General features: G+C 37.6%; 1 protein-coding gene across 1 annotated transcript in view; it reads right to left on the bottom strand.

Moving 5' to 3' along the window:
- The window catches only part of ptenb (phosphatase and tensin homolog B), a 161565-nt gene that overhangs the window by 17656 nt on the left and 120845 nt on the right, over positions 1-23064 (bottom strand). The window contains exons 4-5 of the mRNA XM_060841878.1: positions 13168-13211; positions 12270-12508 (exon numbers count right to left, since the gene is read on the bottom strand). Coding sequence (XP_060697861.1) covers positions 12270-12508; positions 13168-13211 — 283 coding nt within the window. The remainder of the gene's footprint in view (positions 1-12269; positions 12509-13167; positions 13212-23064) is intronic.

Genomic DNA, 23064 nt, shown 5'->3' with positions numbered 1-23064 from the left:
TGGCAAGTCCACATGACTTTCATAGAATCCCCAGGAGTTTCTGGTCAAGGTAACTCCCCAGAATGTTGATAATGGGGGATTTAGTTGCAGTAATGCCACTGAATGTCAAGGGTCAGTAGTTGAGAACATCTCTTATTGGAGATGGTCAATGGCTGGCACATGTGTGTTACAATTTTTATTTGCTAGTTTTCAGTCTAAGCCTGGATATCGTCCAGATCTTCTTGTATTTGGATGTGTTCTGCTTCAGTATCTGACGTGTCATGAATGGTGCTGAATATGGATGCAGACATTGGTCAGTATCTCCACTTCTGACATGATGAAGGCAAGGTCATTATTAAAGCTGAAGATAGCCCAGGAAGCAACCCTGAGGAACTCCATCAGAGATATCCTTGAATTGAAATGGCTGATCTAAATTAACCACATCATCTTCTGACATGTCTGGTGCATCTATATGCCTCTCCAATCTTCGCAGAGTTTTGCCCTAATTCCCATAGATTCCAGTTTTACTTGGGCTTCTTGATGTCACACTCAGTAAAACGTGGCCTGATGTCACTCTCACTTCAACTCTGGAATTCAAGTCTTCTTTCAATGTTTGAACCAGGCTGCAATGAGGTCAGGAGTTGACTGGCCCTGATGGAACCTAAACTGAGAAACTGAATCGATTACTGGTGAACAGATGCTGCATGATGGCATTGTTGACAGCACCTTCCATCACTTTACTGATGACTGATAGTTGACTGATGGGACAGTAGTTGACCAGGATGAATTTGTCTTGCTTTTGTGTATGGGATATACCTGGGTGAATTTTCACATTGTAGTATAGGCGCCAGTATTGTAACTTATTTCATTATGTCCTCTCACCATTCTTCTACTAATGAATCTACCGCTGCTCAATTTCCAAAAAAAGGCCTTAGCTGATACCATAGTGCTTTCAATGGAACACTGGAAATCATTATCCCTTCTTGCACTCCACAGAAGAACATCTCTACATCAGTCATGTAATGAAAGCTGGATTCTGTCTCAAAAATACTGAACATTTCTTTGATTTTTTTTCAAAACAATCAACTGTATTCACCTTAGAACTACACAGCAACAGTTAATCACACTGTAACCACAGTTAAGCTAAGTCCTTGCCTTACTTTGACTGGATACATGGTCACTGGTAGTAACTTAGAACCACAACCTGTGCTGGTGCCCATCAATAATTTTTTTCTGAAAAGGTGCTTTCATTGCCAGGAGAATGTCAAATTAAGATATTCTTCTAAATGTATTTCATTAACAAAAGCCTCATGTGGATTTTAATACATCGGGAATGAGAGTTCATCAAAGCTGGAGAGCAGCAGTTTTAGTTGTAAGATGAAATGATCATGGAACAATATCTTACCTGTGATCGGCATGCATAAACATAGATGGTGAACAGGAGAAATAGCTACAGTATTTTATTCTCCCAAATCAATTGGTTCACACTGAGATTTATTTTAAAATGAACTTGCATGCTTTGTTAAGATCAAAGGGTGTAATGACCACAACCTGTTTACTGCTGTAACCCACATGCATTCTCTCTATTCACATGTCAGTGGTTATTATTTTGAAAATTTAAGTCAGGACCCAATTTAGTTTGTTCCTGGGTTACAGAGAACCTATGAGACGAGAAATACACAGAAGCATTTCATCTACAATATGACACTTATTGAACTTGTATTACTGCACAATTTAAAACTGTATGAAAGTAATGTAATGCCATTGCAGTTTGGCCAAGAGGTGTGGCATCACTGCCCCAACACACAAAAATGCAGCAATTCACCGAAGTAGGAAAGTAATAGTTTCAGTTGTTATACAGTATCATAAATCATTACTCTCATGAAAGAGAATAGGGAATACTGATACACTATATAAATATTTATTAACCCCTCGCCCAGAAAGTATAAACCGTTCAACATTTCACTAAAATCAGGTGACCACTGAACTTGAAACAACTGGTTATTCTGCACGGAAACCAAACAACAGAGCATAATTTAGTATTCAACCGATGCCACAACAAAATTCCAGCTGGAATAAAAACTACTACTCCTTCAAACCACCAAAAATTGCCCTTGAGGGCTACTGCAGCACACCATCTATTGCTTTAACTATAATCAGCCAGCTTAGTACACATCAGTCAAGGAATATGGACTCATCCAGTCTAAATAGCTGAAATCAAATCAATTGGCGTTTTCCTCATTAGGCCATTAGGTGAAATCATAATATTTGAAGATTTAGAACCATTTCAAGCTTCAAACTTTCCAGAAGAATCTTGCATTACATACTTAACAATACTAAAGAAAACTGGGTTATAAGTTGTGCGAAATGCAAATATAATAAAATGCTCAAATATTCTACATGATGTTTGGTAGCAAGAATGACAACAATAAACTAGTGATGTGAGTTGTATATTAATTTTTTTTAACAGCTTACTTTATTTATTTTCCAAAATGGACACATTTGCTTTCAAGATGCTTAAGCACGTAATTTTCAATATGTGGATCCACTTTTCCCTGATCCCTGTATTACATCATTTAACATTAAGAATATCTGCACAACATGCTAATCATTTGACAACCTATTTTATGGTATACACAATCATCTCTCACCTCACCTGTGACATTGAAGTTGTCCTTCTACTGTCACTCAATATCTATGTTCAAATTATATTTTCTCCTTGTTTCTGTCAAAGGTATAAATTATTGCCAGAAAACAGAATCAAATCAACTTACCCTAGTGTCTTCAACAACTTTACATAATGATCCAGTCCTGTTAACTACACTCTGTTGCAGCTTTCCTATGCCCAGTTTCTCTTTTCGATCAATTTTGCTGCCCACTGTTAGCTATCGCGTGAAGTTTACGGGATAAATTGACTATAAAAGCACACCAGATCAAGCCTTAATAAAGCAATGTAATTAGTTGCAGGCTTAAAAGGCTGACTAATGAGGAAGCACAGATATGACTAATTATTTTCAATCCCATTCAAACTGTTGATAAGTTTTCTGAAATTAATAAGTATGTTTAATGAATAAAATGTAGATCAAGTACACTAGCACATTAAATATTACATGTGATTATGCTCTAGAGTTGCTAGCTATGTGCTGGAAATATTGGCAGGAAGAAGAAATATTTATAATATGACAAGACAGATATCAGTGAGGAGGTCACTCAACACATCTTAGTTCGATCATTCAAAAACATTCCAAATAGACATGAAATGGTTTTTTAAATTAGTATATAATTTCTGCATATTCTATACACATTCCATGCAGCGAATTCCTCTCATTGAACACTGGTGCTCTTCCTAAATTGCACTTGGTTCCCAATGTCTCAAATTTAAAACTCATCATACTTGTATTTAAACCTCTTACTATCTTCACTCCCCACCTCTAAACCGCTTCACCTATACAACACCTAATACACTATTCCTGACTAGCCTAATACATCATCTTGCCTCCCTTCACACCTCTATTAGTGACAAATGACCTGTGTTCCACAAACTGGAATTATGTCCCAAAACTCCTCTTGTTTAAAAATCTCATCAAACCCACTTCTGACAGCTTTTTCTCATCCCTCCTAATATTTCCTTCTTTGGTTGGCCCTTGGTCTCTTTTCAAGATTTACATTTACTGTTTATGTACTTTTGTGAACACATTTCCTTTTCGGCTTCCTCCAGTATTTCTTCCTCATATTTTTGACAGCATTGCGGCTTTTTTGTGAAACCTTCCCAAAACTTAAATGCCGCCCTTATGATGTGATTACAGAAATAGGCACAGTACTTACCCAAGGTGTGGTCTGGCTCTGAAGGCACTATATAGTTTAAGTATGACAGTCATGTAATTAAACGGTGGGAATGAACTAGGGCAGCAAATTTTCAGGAAAATTTCAAAAAGATGCAAGAATTTGATGGTAATGATAAAGAGGAAACCTCAACTAACCAATGTTAGACAAAGGGGAGGAATTGCTAAGATCGACACAACCGAATATTTTTGATCCAGTCCAATGAGGAAAGAAGCTACTCCATTTTTATTTCCAGGGAATGAAATAAGGCAAGTAAAACATGTAATGGTGGTTGAGCATTTAAAAAGTGATCGGAGTGTTATTGTGGAAAAGAACGAGGAAAAACCAAATATGAAATACACTCAACTGGGGAAGAACTAATTTCATGGAAGTAAAAAGTTCTGGCCTAGGTGGACTGCAATCTAAAAATGGCAGGTTTAATAGCAAATGAGTAATGGGAGATCTTCAAAAGATAGAAGAGTCCAGACACATACTAGATACAAGTCTCACAAGATGGGGAAAAGAGATGGCAAAGATAGATAATGAGACTAGGGGCAGCATGGTGGCTCAGTGGTCAGCACTGCTGCCTCACAGTAGCAGGGATCCAGGTTCAATTCCAGCCTCAGGCAACTGTCTGTGTGGAGTTTGCACATTCTCCCTGTGTTTGTGTGGGTTAGGTAGACGAGCCATGGGAAATGCAGGGTTACAGGGATAGGGTAAGGGTGAATGTCTTTGGAGAGTTGATGTGGACTTATTGGGCTGAATGGCCCGTTTCCACACTGTAGGGATTCTATGACTATCGTCAGGTTTGTAATTCTGTAGAGGACCAAGAATATATCCAAATACAGAGAAAAAATGAAAATAGAAGCAAAGATCAGATGAGACTAGATTAAGAATTTTGTTTTATAAACGTAGAGGGTCATAGTGGTGTAGAGATATTATGTTTACTTGTGATCCTGTACAAATCCCATCTGAAGGATGCTGGTAGAACAGTGATAGTTTCCCTACATCTCGGCCCGACCGTCTGGGTTCAAGTCCTATCTCCCATTGAGGTACGTCAGTTTGAATAGGTGGTTTAAAAAACAATTCATAAATAGTAAAAAGACACTGAAAGCTAGATTTCAGCAGGTATGGTGACAAAAAGATCCTGTGAAGGGAAATGATATGCCGAGTACTTTGTATTTGCCTTCACTAATAAAAACAGTTTTGCCAATGACAATGAAAAAGACTGAATTTATATATTATAGATGGGACAAAATATAGAAAACACAACCGGTATTGATGAGATGTAAACTAGACTGATAATGGAAGCACTGCAGAATCTCCTGCTAAAATATTCCAATTCATCTAAGATGAAGGAGTAGCACAAGAGGACTAAAAGATGTTAAACAGTGGGGCAGGGATAACCTTGACCTATACAGTTCAGTTAGTCTAATTGCTGGTGGGAAACTTTTTGATAAGCTAATCTAGGTCCAAATTATTTGAACTTTAAAAGATCCAAATTATTGGCACCCAGTATCAGTCCGAGAATGACAGGTCTAATAGTAAGTGAGCAATGAGAGATCTTCAAAGATAGAAGAGCCCAAATACAAACTAGGCACAGGTTCCTCAAGCTGGGGGAAAAAGGGATGTTTAAAGACATATTGCATTTGGCCAATTCAGCTGAGTTTGTTGAATTAAATGAGGGCAAAAGAAGACAGTTAAAGTTGCATACTTGGACTTTCAAAGGGTGTTTGATAAACTAGGATGCAAGAGGTTTCTCAGCAGATTAAAATCCAGAGTTTAAAGAGCCAAAGGTACATAAGGTAAGAAATTTATTAAGGGATAGAAAGCAGAGAGGATTGATGAACAGTAGTTCTTCAGACTGTGGAGGGTTGAGGTCTCCAGAGGGTTGGTGCTAAGTTTGATTCTCTTTCCCATGTATATGTAGATGACACTGACTTTGGCATACAGGGTACAATTTTAAAGTTTGCAGAAGAATTGAAACCTGGTAATGTAGTAAACAGGGATGAGAATTATAATGGATTGCAGAATAACAAATTGACTGCTGAATTAGACTCTCATACCAGATGAAATTTAACGCAAGGAAATGTGAAATGATTCAGATTGTTGGCAAGAATTAAGAGAGGTAATTTGAAATTTGAGACAGAATTTTAAAGGGGATACAAGAGGAGTTGTTGAAGGACAAATTGAAAATGTTATTAAAAGGGATATAAATGGCAGGAAGTTATATGCTAAATGTCCATAAAACACTAGCTCTAGTATTAAAACCAATATCAGATGCCACATTTTAAAACTCAAATGAAAGGGTAGGGCTGAGATTTTATAATTGTTCTGCAAACAAATCTCCCCACGGACTACAATAATATGAAGATGTCAGAGTTGTTCCTTGAACTGTTAACGCAGTGTTTCCTGACTTTTGCCTATTGTGACTGCAAATTGACAATATTACCAGAGTTGTCAAAGTGTGGTGTTGGAAAAGCACAGCAGGTCAGGCAGCATCCAAGGAGCAGGAGAATCGACATTTTGGGCAGAAGCCCTTCATCTCCTTGGATGCTGCCTGACCTGTGAGGTTTTCCAGTGCCACAATTTTTGACTCTGATCTCCAGCATCTGCAGTCCTCACTTTCTTCAATGTCACCAGAGGATGCAGGGAAAATAACACAGATTAGAAATGAGGAAAAGGGGATGACAGGTCATGATGGACTGGTGTGGTAACACGGGGTGAGGGAATCTCAACATCAGCTACTGAGATCTTAGAGCTTGTGTGACCCTACTTCATGTCCCAATTCTCAGCTTGGGCAACCGTAATTTATCCATGTAGGACGTTATAAGCAACGTAACTTTGACTTTAAAATGTGGTCTATTAGTTTTTATAGGACCTAAGAATGAAACAGCACAGACGGAGGCTCAGGACTTATGAGAGGAAGTAGAGGATACTTACTTGAATGGTTACATGAAAGAAAGACTAGCATGTGGAGAGATCAGAGAAAAAAAAGGGATGCTTCTCCAAAAAGCAGAGAAGATTAAATTAAGATTTGTCAGGAGTTCAAAATTATCAAGGGGTTTGAGAGTAAATCATGAGAAATTGTTTTCAGTGGCAGAAGAATCATTAACCAGGAGACATAGATTGAAGATAATTAGCAAAAGAAGTAGAAGCAACATTTGGAAAAAATAAAGCAATGTGCATGATTTTGAAAATCATGACTCAAAACGATGGTTGAAGCATGTTCATTTTGAACAGATAACAAGGGTATTTCATAAACTGTTGAAAGATGCAAATTTATTCAGCTATGGAGAAAGTATAGGAATGCAGCTAAGTGATCTGCTCTTGAAAGAGCCATGCAAGTTAAGTAGGATGAATTACCTCCTTCTGTGTTGCTTCAAGCTGATTCTATTAAGATCAGATTGACAGATCAAATTTTACAATTAAAGCTGCGCTAGTCTTACTGATGGCCAGAATTGAGAACAGTTTTCATGCATTAACATTTCAAGTTATATCACAAATATCTTCATAGTGCGATGGCCTGAGGAAACATTTGTTTGCAGAACATCTGAGATCTCATTTTAATACATGGTGGGTACCTTGATACCTGTTGCTTTCAGAATTTCATGCCCTGCGTAGTCAAAGTAGCCTTCTTTGCTCTGGACCTTGCCATTAGTTCTTTGGCCAGAGGAAGCTGCACTGAAATTCCAAACAAGAGCAAAAGCACTAAATCATCCAAAAGTGAACAATCGATCAACTCCAAGCCACATCAGAAAAGAAAGAGCAATGCAGGATTCATTGGAAGAAAGCTTCCTGAGCAAAAGTTAAATGAGAAACATCATGCCTTTAGTTGAAAATTTAGTTTTCCTCATCCCCAACTACCACATCAAATTTGAACACATAAAAACAACAACTGGCTGTGGCAATCTAAGGAAACATCAAGTCATTGTTGAACTTCCAAAAGTTCACTGACCTGAAAGACTCAGTAAAGACAGCAATGCTTACTATAAGAATACACTCTACTCAAGGTTATTAACTTACAAAAAGCCTGGAATCAAAATCTCCCTGCTGTCTTAAGGTGACGTATGGCATTAAATGCAACTATCCATCAAGTTTTGTGTAATGAGTCTACAAAAAAATTCACGAATTAAACTATGGATTTTATTCCAAGAATAACAAAAGATGATATTATTACCAGTGGATACAATTAACTGAGGTAAAATGAAACTTAAATTTTCTTGAAAAGAACAATAGCTCGAAGATTTCTGCATTCACATGTAAATATTTAGAGTAATTAATTGTTAATGCATGCACTTCACTAATCTTCTGTATGTCAAAAAAAGACAGTAACTGTTTCTGGTGAAAGTAATTTAAATAGCAAAGTGTGCATTCTTTTAAGGGTACCCTTTTTAAACATTATGAAACAAAATTTTGACGTCAATTCACCATCTTAAAAAACTGAAACTGTAATGGTACTCTCTGTGGACAAAGGTTTTCAATTTCACAGTGCACACTTTCAAAGGAAGGGATTTTATATTAGACAATAATGATATAAATGTTTAATGCTGGAAATACTTTTCATTGAAGAGGGCCCACTTGACAGTCATGTAGTAAGCTTGTGGTGAGAGATTGCAATGGTTCAGTTTTCCAATTTGTAGGAACCTTGTATAAAATTCGAATGATAGTGGCAGCTTTTGGTTGGTTCAAAATCTTGATGCTTTGAGACCTCACATACAATAAAGGATCAACATATAAAAGCTGCTAAGGAGTGGATGGGCCTCAGTGGACCTCTGTGCTAGCTTCAGCTCCAAATATTTTAGCACAAAAGTGTGAAGAAGAAAGCCAAGGGTAAACATTGGTTCCACCTGTACCATAGATAACACTCAAATTACATTGCAGATTGATTGGTAAAAGCAGAAGAATATTTTCTTTGGAAGCAAACTGTTACAAACAATGTCTGGGATGCACGAACATGGATGCCGATCATTCAAGTAAATACCACAATGATTTGTAGTGCAGCTACTGACACTAAACCATATAACTTCACAATGGCTTCTCATTTCTTATATGCCAGCTACTGGTACTAATTATAGCGGTTTTGGATTCATCTTGAATCTCTCTTTATGAAATGTGGACTCAACATGGCAAGTCTGAGTAGTAATGAAAAATAGTCCCATGATCTGAGCGGGTTTGCTAAAAAGATGACGACTAATGAAATGAATATTATAAAATTAAGTAGCAATTCATAAAAGAGTTGGTAACAATGCATGTCAAAATAGAACTAGCAAAAAAAAGTAAACAAAATTGTTTCTTATCCTTATGTATTTGCTCATAGATTCACAATTTAGATGTACAGAGGAATCCCGTTATCCAAACAACATGGACCGGGAGTATTTTGTCAGAGAATCAAACATTCAGATAATGGAATACCGCATAACACAGTTTAGCCAAGCATCTTGCCTTGCAATCTTGCTGGATAACAGAATACCAGATAATCAAGGTTCCTCTGTACTTCTTGTAGCATATCTACATATGCTGGGCCACAAGCAAGTCCAGACGTTGATGGCCAAGATGGTCATTTGCACAGAAACTCTTCCTTTCCCTCCTTGTCATTTTCCAGGACTGAAAGCGTGCACACAGTTCTATAAAACCACCATATGCTTTGGGCAACTCAGTTGCAAAGAAAAAAATAAATGACCAGATAATCTCCTTTGAAATATTGCGATGGCAACTCTTGCATCACAAGCGAAGACAGGTAACATGATATAGTCATTCTGAGGTGGCACTGATAATTGAGAAGTGCCCCACACCAGAATCTGTTCCGAGTGTACAGTCTTAAAGAATGTCATTTCCAGCTGTGCAGCAATCTCCCACTCCTGACTTGTCAGACGCGATTTTATGCTCAAATCCCTGGAGTAGGGCTTGAAGCCCCACTACCTGACTCAAAGGCTTATGCAAATAATAGAACCATGTTAACATTGTGGGGTTTCCTTGTGGTACTAAACCACACATGGGGTAGTGATCTGGTGTGTAAACTGCCATCTTGAATACTTTTGATGACAGCAATGGAGAGAACAAAAGCATTCGACACCAGTTTAAAAATAGAATATACTGGTGAATTTTCCATAGCTATGTCATTGAAAATCAAACAAGTAGTTGGCTGGTTCCTGACTGACCCCAAGTACCCAATACGCTCTTTATTACCAAACGAACAAGCAAAATAGATCAATCAGTGCATTTTAACACAGACTTTGGATGATATTTCTTAACAACTAATTCTTCATCTAAACAGGGCTTGCTCAAATGCACATGCTAACTGCATTATGAGGTCCTGCACCTGAGAATCCTCACAACTAGAACTGCTTTCCAGAAAATGAAGGGGACAAACATTGAAAGTTAACTAACAAAGAAAGCGGAGACTTATATTGGGCAATAATAATTGAAAATGACCAATGATTTATAACCTTAAGTTTAGTAACCAGGAGTTGACTTTTGCTGGTGATTAGGACAATGTCCATATTATGCAGGCTAATTGAGATAAGTTCAGAATTAAGCCGTTACCAATAAAGTGACACAGAAACTTTGCAACAGTCTTGAGAAGCACAAACCTTGGTAATACTAGTGGAAGATCAAGTGTTGCATTGTGGGATACTCAACTGCCAATGCCCAACTGGCACTGAGTGACTAACTTTTTATCTGAGGGATAAACAAATGGAAAACTTAATTTTAAAAAAGGGTGCCAGTTAATAAAATTTCAGAGAAGTACAATGTATTTTGGTACAAAGGATAAAGAAAGACAATTTTAAAAAAGGAACAATTTTAAAAGGGGTACAGCAGCAATAGGAATTGTATGAACGTGCTCACAGATCATTCAAAGTGGTAATGCAGTTCTACAAAGTAGTCTAGGTTTCACATTGAGGGAGTACAAAAGTACAGATACTATGATAAACTGGTAAATTGTATCCTGTTCTGACACCACAACTAAGGAATTATGTGAAGACAGTAGAGCGGGCACAGAAACAGATTTACAAGAATAGTTCAAGGGATAAGAAACTTAAAGTTATGTAAATATATTGAAGAAATTGGGCTGTTCTTTTTGGAGAAGAGCAGATTTAAGATTGGACATGATTTTAATACAGCAAAAAGTCAGTCAAAGGTAGATAAGGAGACAATGTTTCCTTTAAGGGAAGGATCGAGAATGAGGGACCTAATTTAAGGTAAATACCAAAAGAAGCAAAGTGACAAGAGGCCAAACTTTCTTTAAAACACAGATGGTTAAGCTCTGGAATGTACTGTTTGACAGAATGACCGAGGCGGATTTGATAGAGGCCATCAAAAGAAAATTAAATAATGACTTGAAAAGGGAAAAAAAAAGAAGTGCAGGGCAATGGAACTGGCTGAGAGTGGCAATGGATACAGCATATTCTGTGCTATAACAATTCTTTGAATAGTTTACACAGGGGTGTATCAAAGACAGACAAAAGCAAGAAAACCAAACAAAAAACATGGAAGTGGTTTAAAATAAGAGAAGGGACAAGTCTACAAAAAGAGAATGTGAAGACAAAGGAAAACTAAAGAAAATATAGATAAAGGGAAAATTAACAAGGGGAGTGGCCCTTTTAAATTTCCATTTAATTCACTTTTAAAGTGAACTTAAGTTTACAGGAAAGTGCAGACAGAAAATAGAAAAAAAACACAAAAGATTAGATACCTCTATGAACTTGCCTTTCAATACTACTTTCTCTCAAACAAACATGGTTAACTATTCAAGATAAGGTACAAATTAAAGCACAACTTCAATTCTAATCAGAAGATCTCAATTTCAAAGTAGGTAGTCACAAAGTGGATAGTCCTGTATTGGAACAATATGAACTTAGTAATATTACTAAGTTGTTGATTCTCCAATATAAACAAGGAATCCAAGATTCTAAAATAGGCTAATTCAATTTATGTAAAATGACTTTTCTTCAGTTGTAAAAAAAACAAATCATTTCCAAATTACAATTCACTGTTGTTTAGTTGCTGAATAAACATGCCAGATCTCTATGACAAAATTACAACTCAAATCCTGTTTTGGCAGTGCAGTACCAGAAACAGCCAAACATTCATGCGGATACAGATATTTAACATGTTCTATGCAAAGGATGATAAGATTGGCACGAACAATATACATTTAATACTTGATAGTCTGCAAACATTTCAACCATTTTATTTCACCAACATTTAGAATTTTCAAAATAATAAACTTGGTAAGTTTTATTTCAAACCTGCTTTAAAATACCCTTGAAATTACAAAAACTAATCCTCAATTTTAAATTAATTCAATGCAAAGCATTTCAAATCTTTTTCCAATGTTCTGGATCTTATTTTTCTTAAAGATACACATGAGCATTAGCATATCACTTATTCTTTCAGTTTTCCAACAAAAAACTTCACTGACAAGTTTATTTCGTATTGTTTAGAAATAAAACATTTTCACTGACCTTCTTATCTATAGTCCTTGCTTGGCCATAGAATTCTAGGGCTTCTTGTGCTTTTAGAAATTTGCCACGGTGAAGCAAATAAGCACAGATCATTACTCCTGTCCGTCCTTTTCCAGCTTTGCAATGGATTGCTGCAACATTATTATCATCTTCACTCAACCAGAGGTCTAGATCTTCACAAAATGGCTTAATGAGTTCTAGCTGTGGTGGATTATGGTCTTCAAAGGGATATTGTGCGACTAAAAGGATAAGAAAATAAATTCATTCAGAAATCTGAGCAAACTATCATTTTTATATTTTGATCTACATTTCATCCATATGAAATAAAATATCACAATGTTGACCAAGATCAGTCCAAGATTCAACTGTAACAAACTCAATTGAAAGGCTTATGGGACTACTTAAACTTTCATCAAATGTAAGTTTTGGTTTACAAGAATATCTGTCAAAACAAAAGAATATCACACCATTCAGCTGTTAATATACTGTAGTTAAGATAGATCGGTGCTATTTTAGCTCTTCTGTCAACAAATTTAACTTATTTCACATGTTTTTAACACAAAGGTGAAAGTGACATACTTCTTGGAATAAAAAAACACAGGCCAACTTTCCAGTGCACACCAGACACTTTGCATTTGACCTGTTAAGAGTATTGTACTATTGTTGCATCATTGATTAAGTTATAAGGTAAACAGAACATCACAACTCTTGCTATATTTCTTCTCCCGGCCTATGGAAAAACACTGAAATGTATATCAACTACTTTCATTAGATCCCAAAAATCAGCAAGCTTTATTCTGTCTTTTAATACTGACACAATACTAATTTAGTAAATGATACATAATACTTCATGACTGAACCTCATTATTGGCGTGCCTACCTCTAATAGTTAACCCACCTCTGCAATTAAATTTGTTAGCATCATAATGTCTCTCCGCACATCTGCAAGGGAAAGTAGAAAAGAAAATTAATTCTCATGTACAAACAGGATAGATCAAACACTAGTTTGCCACACTACAAGACATGCTGCTTATGCAGACAAAATAAACATATAGCAAACCACACAGATAACAATGTATCCTATAGACAACTTAGGAGATTTACTCCGAATACATCATTTTAATGTAGTCTGACAATTGATCTTCCTAGAGATTTTTAAGGACTTCAACATCCATTCAAAATCTGTAGTTTCCTATAACTGCAATATAAGGTAAATAGTCTGCTTTGTTGCAGAATGCATAAAGTATAGATTTATGAAGCAAAATTGAATTTTATACTTGATGAGATATAAACCAAATGTTTGTGAATGACCTTCAGCAACTGCAGAATGCCCAAAATTTGGTGGACAAGGTATGAAGACCAACGCCGTTCCCCATTATTTATGTGCATATTTAACATTTTCAAACAAGGCGAGGTGCACAATTAAACACAATATTGAAAATTTGCTATCGCAATGAACTACCCAGTTAGCTTTACAAAAAAAGACATTTGCTGTGCAGCTTCTCATTCAAACACTTTAACAGTGGCTAGTTTCTATACTTGCCAGGTAGTTATAAAGGACACCAAGAAAACTGTTAAGTCAACTCAAGTCGAAATCCTCTTAACAACATCATAAAGTTTAAATAATACTATTCAACCATTCTAATATTGAAAATTAACTGATCCAGGTGGCCAGTTTCATTGCTTCCAGTTTCAAGTGCTGTTGGAGACTTATGCATTTGTTATTCAGGAGTAAATGAGGCTGCAACTTCTGATGACTAAACACACAATAAAAAGCCAGAAGTCAGGAATTTCAAAATGCCCTGATTCTCCAGAATTTTCATCACATTGGCACCTCATTTCACAGACCTGGTACTAAATATGTGCAATGATATGTGGTTGGGGTAATTTTATGATGGCCACGAAACAACCCCCCCAAAAAAAGTGAGGGCTTTCCAATCCAGTTGAAGTAAACTTTTCATTGTGGAGTAATGGAAAGCAATCTCTCTAGCACAGAAATTAACTTCTATAAATGGTGCCTTACTTTTTTTCGATTTTAATTACTGCAGGAGGTATTTGAAAAACGAAGCAACTTTATGTCGTCTGTCATTAAGATATAGCTACTTAAAGTGCAATAAATCATATTGAATAACTGGCAAGATGACTTTAAGATTCTCCTCTTTTCAGATTTTTCTTTTCAGCTCTCAACAGCTGTGTTCAAAATTATTAAGTTTGGATCAAGTGAGTACTGAGAAGATCTATTTCCACTTGTGGAGAAGTCATAATCTAGGCTTTATAAATGTAAAACAATCTCTAATCAATTTAATACACAATTCAGAAGAAAGATGTTTGCCAAAGAGAATGGATAAACTAGGAAATTTCCTACCACTTAAGAATAGCCAAATATGATCAGATGAGTAAAGTGGAGAATAAACATCAGATTAGTTTGACCGTATGGCCTGTTCTTTCTTTTTAAAGACCGAAAATATTTTCCAGTGTAAAGTCAGTCTCAACTGTACAAATGCTTCTTTTTAGTTCCATTTCCGAATTAAAGTACCAATTTATTAACTGGTTTATATTTGTCTTCTCCAATATTTAGATCTTCAAGCATCGCATACAATTCCACAGCTCAAAAGTTAATTGATGTTTCATTGTAACTAGTATCTAGTTCATAAGTAAACTGGTTCAGCATCACACAAAAGTCACTTCATCTCCTCCACTAAAGACTTATCTGTCTTTGATGTGGCAAGGATGGTAATTCAAGCTGAGAGCCGTAAACAATCTTTATAAATAAATATAGACGAATAATGAACAATGTGCACCTACCAATGGTACAACAATGTGGAAAGAGCTAAACATAGTACATAAATTTATTCAACTGATACAACAAAGACTCCCAAGATAGAGGAGGAGGAGGAGGAGGAGGGCAGTAGAGAGCATCAAGATGGAATACAGAACATTTGCTAGTACAGTTAAAAAAGTTCCTTTAGGTTTGAAAACAACAAATGCTAGAGATCACAGCGGATCAGGTCACATCGATTGCGAGACTGCAAACTAACATTTCGACTTTAAATGATTCTCCATCAAATCATGCATGGATGCTATCTGATCTGCTATGATCTCCAGCATTTGTTGTTTTCAGTACAGATTTCAGCATCAGCAGTAATTTGTTCTTAGCTTTAGGTTTGTTAGCTGAACAAAATTAACAGTTCTGCAGAATTCAAGAAAGTATCTAACCTTCAGCTCTTCAAATCTTTGATAACAAAAACTCAAGATCTCAATAAAAAAAATTCAAGTAATCTGTCCTTCATTATGTGGCCAATCTATTTCATTCTTTTAATTGTTCTGCCAACAGTTTAACTTCTCTTTTTCAGTTGTTTCTACAGAAGATGCCTTCATCTTTGGGATTAAGACAGGAGATAGTAACATGAAAATCAACCAGCAAACTAAAAAAGTGGTGTCTTGTGACACAGTGTTAATGCCCCTACCACTGGCTCAGTAGGCCTAGATTTAAATCCCACCTGCTTCAGGTGTGTGTTAAAACAGTCTGAACAGGTTGATTATAAAAACCAAGAGCAAAACACCAATACTGAGCACAATCTCAACATTTCGTATTCATAGGTTTATGCATTTGCACCTCAACCTTTCAGTATGTTTGTTCCTAAATTTGAAAGATGAAAATAGAATTAGATGTTTTTCTGTTGTTGGGTGCTTTACTTCCGTAGCTACTACGGTGACAGATGCTTGTCAAATAAATATATTTCAGCAGTCCATTTACCTTAGTGAACCAATGTGAGGTTCTTTCCCCCGACAAAAACACATTCCCATAACCACATCTGCAGCAATTCAGCAACGTTTGATTGGATCATATTGTAAGAACAATCTAAAACTAGCCCCCACAGGTTTGCTCTGCCTTCCTCTGCTTCAAATACATGAAGAGAAAGTGAGGACTGCAGATGCTGGAGATCAGAGCTGAAAATGTGTTGCTGGAAAAGCGCAGGTCAGGCAACATCCAAGGAGCAGGAGAATCGACGTTTCGGGCATGAGCTCTTATTCAGGAATGAGGAAAGTGTGCCAAGCAGGCTAAGATAAAAGGTAGGGAGGAGGGGCGTTGGAAATGCGATAGGTGGAAGGAGGTTAAAGTGAGGGTGATAGGCTGGAGTGGGGGTGGGGGCGGAGAGGCCAGGAAGATTGCAGGTTAGGAAGGGGGTGCTGAATTCAAGGGTTGGAAATGAGACAAAGTGGGGAGAGAAATGAGGAAACTGGAGAAATCTGAGTTCATCCCTTGTGGTTGGAGGGTTCCTAGGCAGAAGATGAGGTGCTCTTCCTCCAGGCGTCATGTTGCTATGTGTTCAAATATAGCAAGTTTCCTGTAAATGAGCAACAGTCTCAGCTGCTGGCTATAATAGAGTATTCCTGGTTCCCATATTTCTGTACGTCAACAAATTTCCCTCGCCGCTTTCCTTTCATGATAACTTCAAATTGATGACTCTGTGTCACTGGTATTGAAACCCAAAAGAAAATGCTGCTCCAGTTATCCCATAAACCAACTGTAAACAATGTGAAACTAATGGTTTCCATTCTGCATGTTTCAGAGGCATGGAAAACTAAGGAAAGAACACCCAACATACCATAGCATAGGGCTTTTCTTTATCCAAACGTGTTTAATATTGTTAAGCATGGTTATACTTAACTTCCTAAAGAGTTTGCTGGTAAATTAATTTGTGCAGTAATATAGAAAATAAACAGTACAGCCCATGACTTCCTTATTAACACAATAGATTACACATTCCTTACATCAGATACAAAGCAAGGGTTTGGACAAAAATGAACACAGCTCTAACACGCAACTAAACAACACTATTTCAGTCTAGAAATCACACCAATATTGTGCAGACAAGTCAATACATGGTGTTAAAACTTCCCCTTAAATCATTTTTGTTTTAAATCATAGGATGTAGGCATCGTTGGCAACACTAGCATTAACTGTCCATCACTAATTGCCCTGGAGAAGGTAGGCATGAACCATCTTCTTGAACTGTTGTAGTTCTTATGCTGTAAGTACACCTACAGTGCTGTGAAGGAAAACATTCCAAGATATTGACTCAGCACAATGGAGTGATATATTCCCCAGTCAGGTAGTATACTACATTGAGGGGAACTTTCAGGTTTTGGTGCCTTCATGCAGCTATGCCTTGAGTAATTCTTCTGGGTGGTGGTAGTCAGGGCTTCAGAAGCTGATGTTGAAGGAATCTTGACAAATCTCTGAAGTACATCCTATAAATAGTGCACAATGCTATATCAGTAACTTCTCAGCTGCTAAGCAATGTCTTGAATGAATGTGGAGCCTGTACGCCGATGGGAGCTCTTCTCACCCAAACAAGTTGGTAAATTTCATCATACTCCCGACTTCTGTCCTGAAGACGATGAACAGATTTTTGGGGGAGTCATTTGGTGCTCACTGCACAAATCCCACCTCTGATTTACACTTTGGCTACTCCAACTAAGTTTTCATTAAACAGTAATTTTTAAAACATTGAATTTGGGAACCTCATGTTATCATGCCTTTGAATTACAAGGGGATATGAATTAGATTGATTCTTGCTGGAGATGGTCAAACGTGACAGTTATGTGGTATCAATGTTACATGCCACTCATCAGCCAAAGTCTGAATGTTAAGGAAATCGTTCCATATGCAGACAAAAGTTGCTTGATCACCTGAGCAGTCACAAATAAGTCTGAACACTATAATCGCCAGCAAACATGCCCATTTCTGACCATAAAATGGAGGAAAGATCATTGATGAATCAGAAAGATGTTTGCACCTAACATTACCCTGGGGAAATCCTTCAAAAATAACCCAAGATGATGGCCTTGAATAACCACAACAACAGATGCTGACCTCTCATCAGAACTGGTCAATTTTAGAAAAGTGGTGAAAAAAAGGACATAGGAAAGGTCTCTTATTGGCTGGAAGACAAAAGAGCTTGAATGACAAATGGGTGGTAATGGAGGGGCAGAGGCAATAGCCAAGTTCAGAGAGGTTCAGCATGACAAGATGGGAGAATTACTGGAAGCTTGGCTCCTGCTTGTAAAGCAGAAGCATCTTTCCCATCTATTCACTCCATGCTCCTCCCTGACCTATTGCCTTCTCCCCCACTTTCATCTACCTGTTGCATTCTCAGCTACCTTCCTCCCCAATCCCATCCCTCCTCCAATTTATCTCTCAGCTCCCCCAGCCAATACGCCCTCATGCCTGATGAAGGTCTCATGCCCAAAATGTTGATTCTCCTGTTACTTGGATGCTGCCTGACCTGCTGTGCTTTTCCAATACTACACTCAACTCTTGCTTGTAAAACTGAATAAGTGTCCCTAAAAGGAACCATCTAAAGTAGGGCTAACAACATTTTAAGCAACAAATGTTGCATATTAAATTGTACAAAGGACATGGATATCACTGTTTCACCTGGAAGCCGAGTTTGGGGCCATGAATGATGAGGAGAGAGCAGTTAACAAGGTAGGAGTTTTTTCTCTACACTTGCATGGGAATAAAAACATGAAAAGAGAGTAAATGACAAAAAGTCTAGGGTATTTCTCATGGCATCTCCCTGTCCACGGCCCCTGCAGTGTTTAAATGAATATCAATACTAGCTCAAGGAACAGCACCTCAAATTTCAATTAGACACTTCAGTCTTTTGGACTCAATGAGTTCAACAATTTCAGACGATAATCTCGGCCTCTCTGTTTCCATATTCTTTAGAAAATTCACTGATCTCATTCTTTTTCTTCATTTTGCTTTTGTAAGGGAGATTTCATCATTTTGCTCTCAATAAATTCTCCTGATACAGCTTTTGTTTCTTTCCTTATCCCGTCAAAGCTAAAAGCTTCGTACCAACAATTCTTTGAACATTTAATCTCTCCTGTATTCCAGTCTGTCAGAGACACTCTGATGTCTTTCCACCCTACCTGCTTGTACCTGCTGAAAATCCATTATATTTCTGACTTTTCCCAGTTCTTGTGAAAATTCCCAATTTAAAACATGATTCTGGTTTCTCTCACCAGATGTTGCCTGACCTACTGAGCATTTCCAGCATTTTCTGTTTTCACTTCTGATTGTTCCCTGTAAAGTTCCTAAATCAACCTCAAGATATTATAAATTTATCTGGCATGTAATTTGATTTATTGGCCTTGGCTTAGACCCTTCGTCCAGTAAATTTAAAGTCATCTATTTTGAAAAGGGTATCAGTTAAATAACTGGAGTATTACGATTCAAGACAGGAATTTATTGATTTATCAGAATTTATTAATTTATCAGAACTAACTCTATCAATCCAAACTGCAGAACCCTGTATGCTAAACGATGGTACTTAAATCAGCTGTCACTGACAATCAAATACCATTCCTCAAAGTATCTTAAGAATAAGTTATTAACAGCTGAAAAACAAGGCTACATTGTACAATGGTAGTCTTTCTGGAACTAATCTGCTCCAGTGGAAAAGAATGTATGCAACAAGGCACAATATTCATTCCCTCATTCCCAATCTTTACTCTTACATCATCAGATCTCTATGGCTACTTAGCCACAAATCAAAAACTCTTGAAGAAAATGTTAAACACTAACTGTAATATGCCCTGTAAAGCTATATTCTCACTCTAATCAACTGCACAATTTGCAGTAATAGCAGTCAATCTGAGACATTAGTTAAACCCAAGGTTTACAAATGGGCAAAAAACAAAGTGAAAAAGGAGCAAATTCAGCTTTATATATGTAACCGGTGTGAAATGAAAAAAAGATTATAAACTATCGTGCATAATTTTGCTTCTAATGCATTTTTACATAGATAAAGTGTGACTATCAGATTCTGATAACTGTATAATTACAGCTGCTTTTACACCAAGTATTATGTTGAATATATTCTACACTGGAAATGAATTTAGATAGATTGAAAATAATACAACGTCCATAACATTGCTCTGGGTGAAAGAGAAATATCCTTTTAGAATAACACTAAAAAAAACTTGTTAGGTTATGAAGATAACTAGTTTAAATTTGTTAGTACAGAGCACTGTGAGGTGTGACTTCTTAGTTAAACATTCTTTGTTTGCTATTAAGTTGCTGGAAGTATTTTACACCGATGACATTTTGCTTTGGACCTAGTCACCAATTTGAATAATGGGCTAAAATAGAATATACTCAAAGTGGATGACTGATTTGGAACAACTCAAGACAGGATATCTGAAGCACTAATTGAAAAAAAAAAGGTGTTTAGGTATCTTACCTCACTTCTTTTGCTAATGAAACAAATCAGTTGCACCTTAAATCATCTCCAAACTGTACATGCCAAATTTCTACTCCCAGAACTTAAACAGTCCCTATTTTATAAACGAAATGTGTAAAACTCTCATCCTTTCAAAACGTCAACCCCAACTAGTTCTATAAATTGTAAAAAACTAAATTCAAAATTTTCATTCTCATCAGCCAGCCTGCCAGATCAGTATCACAAACTTCTTCCAGTTCCACTTTTGAGACAGGATTACTTTATTTTTTTGAAAACCTCTCCTCCAATCTTGGCTGCACAGGATCTGAACCTTTTCATCCTTCTGTCTTGTTTCAATGTCTCCAAAGCCCAGCCAATTACTGCTCCATTAACCTATTAGAAAAGTGATGGAGGTGCCATTTAACAGTTATCAAGCATCACCTGCTCCAAAATAACCTGTTCAGTGATGCCCGGTTTGGATTCTGCCAGAGCCACTCAAGCTCCTGACCTTGATTCCAACATGAACAAAAGAGCTGAATTCCAGACGTAAGGTGAGAGTGACATCCCTTGGCATCACAGCCACACTCGACTGAGTGTGTCATCAAGGAGCCCTAGCAAAATTGGAATCAATGGATATAATAAGGGCAAAACTCTCTGCTGGCTGAAGTCATATCTGGCACATAGGAAGATGGTTGTGGTTATTAGAGTTCAATCATATCACCTCCAGAACACCTCCGCAGGAGTTCCACAGGTGACTGTCCTAGACCCAAACTGCTTCCTTAATGACCTTCTCTCCACTATAAGATCAGAAGTGGGCATATTCGCCAATGATTGCACAGTGTTTTGTACAGTTCATTACTCCGCAGACATTGCAGCAGTCCACGTTCATATGCAACAAGATCTGGACAACAGGCAGGCTTGGGCTGACAAGTGGAAAGTAACATTCACGTCACACAAATGCCAGCCAATAGCCATCTTCACTCAGAAACAAAACAAACCACTGCTTCTTGACATTCAATTGTTATGATCATTGAAACCCCCACGATCAACTTCCTTGAATTTATTATTGAACAGAAACTCCACTGGACTCGCCACATAAGCACAGTGGTTACAAGTGCAGGTCAGAGGCTGGGAATATATGGCAAGTTAGTTAACTTCCTGACTCCCTAAATCCTGTCCACCATCGACAAAGCACAAGTCAGGAATGTGATGGAATACTCCCCACTCGCCTGGATGGGTGCAGCTCCAGATGGGTGCAACACTAAAGAAGCTTGACACCACTCAAAGCAAAGTAGACCGCTCGAGTGACATCATACCCACAAGCATTCATGCTCTCCATTGTTAACAGCTAGTCCAAGAATGCAACTTGTAAAAAAAGGGTTTTGTGATTTACACATGAAAGAAGTGAAACTATCACTGTATTCTAACAGATGAAAGGCTTAACAGACAATCAATTTTTCAATGTATAAATGCAGTTACATCACACTGCAAATTTTTGCCATAAATTCTGTGTTACGATCAAGCCCTCCACAATCACCTGATGAAGGAGCGTCACTCCAAAAGCTAGTGTGCTTCCAATTAAACCTGTTGGACTATAACCTGGTGTTGTGTGATTTTTAACTTCGTATCCCTCCACCAGCACCTTCCAAACCCATGACCACTGTTGCCTAGAAGAACAAGAGCAGTAGATATATGGGAAAACCACCATGTTTAAATTTAGATTAGACTAGATTCACTACAGCGTGGAAACAGGCCCTTCGGCCGAACCAGTCCACACCGACCCTCCGGAGAGTAACCCGCCCGTCTCTGACTAATGCACCTATCACTATGAGCAATTAAGCATGGCCAATTCACCTGACCTGCACATCCTTCGACTGTGGGAGGAAACTGGAGCACTCTGAGGAAACCCACACAGACACAGGGAGAACGTGCAAACTCCATACAGACAGTCACCCGAGGCTGGAATTGAACCTGGGACCCTGGTGCTGTGAGGCAGCAGCGCTAACCACTGAGACACCGTGCCACCCACGTTCAAGTCCCCCTCCAAGCCACTCACAATCTGAATTGGAAATATATCACAGCACCTTCACTGTTGCTGGGTCAAAATCCTGGAATTACCACCCTAAGAGCATTGCAGGTCAAACTATAGCTGGTGGACTGCAACAGTTCAAAAAGGCAGCTCAGCACCACCTTCTCAAGGACAACTCTGAACAGCAATAGATGCTAACCAACCAATGACACCTATAACCATGCTTAATTTCTCCTCCATTAGTTTAAGGTATCTGGCTGTTGATTCTAAAATGCTGTGGAATACTTGTTTTTCTTTCCCCCCAAAAGGTGCTACAATAACATTGCGGTAACTGTGAAATCATACTCTAGATTCTAATAATTCACTATAATTCATTTATGGCAAAGAGTATGATGAAATCTAAAACATTTTATATTCTCAAAATCCTGTGATTCACAGAGAAAGTGCTGGAGTGTTAGAAAATAGAAAAGGCCGATAAATCTCCAGGACCTGATCTCGTGAATCCCAGGAATTGGTAGGAAGTCAGGGA

This window comes from Hemiscyllium ocellatum, chromosome 22 (genome assembly GCF_020745735.1).
Source record: "Hemiscyllium ocellatum isolate sHemOce1 chromosome 22, sHemOce1.pat.X.cur, whole genome shotgun sequence".
Lineage (NCBI taxonomy): Eukaryota > Metazoa > Chordata > Chondrichthyes > Orectolobiformes > Hemiscylliidae > Hemiscyllium > Hemiscyllium ocellatum.
This window is presented reverse-complemented; position numbering and strand designations above follow the sequence as displayed.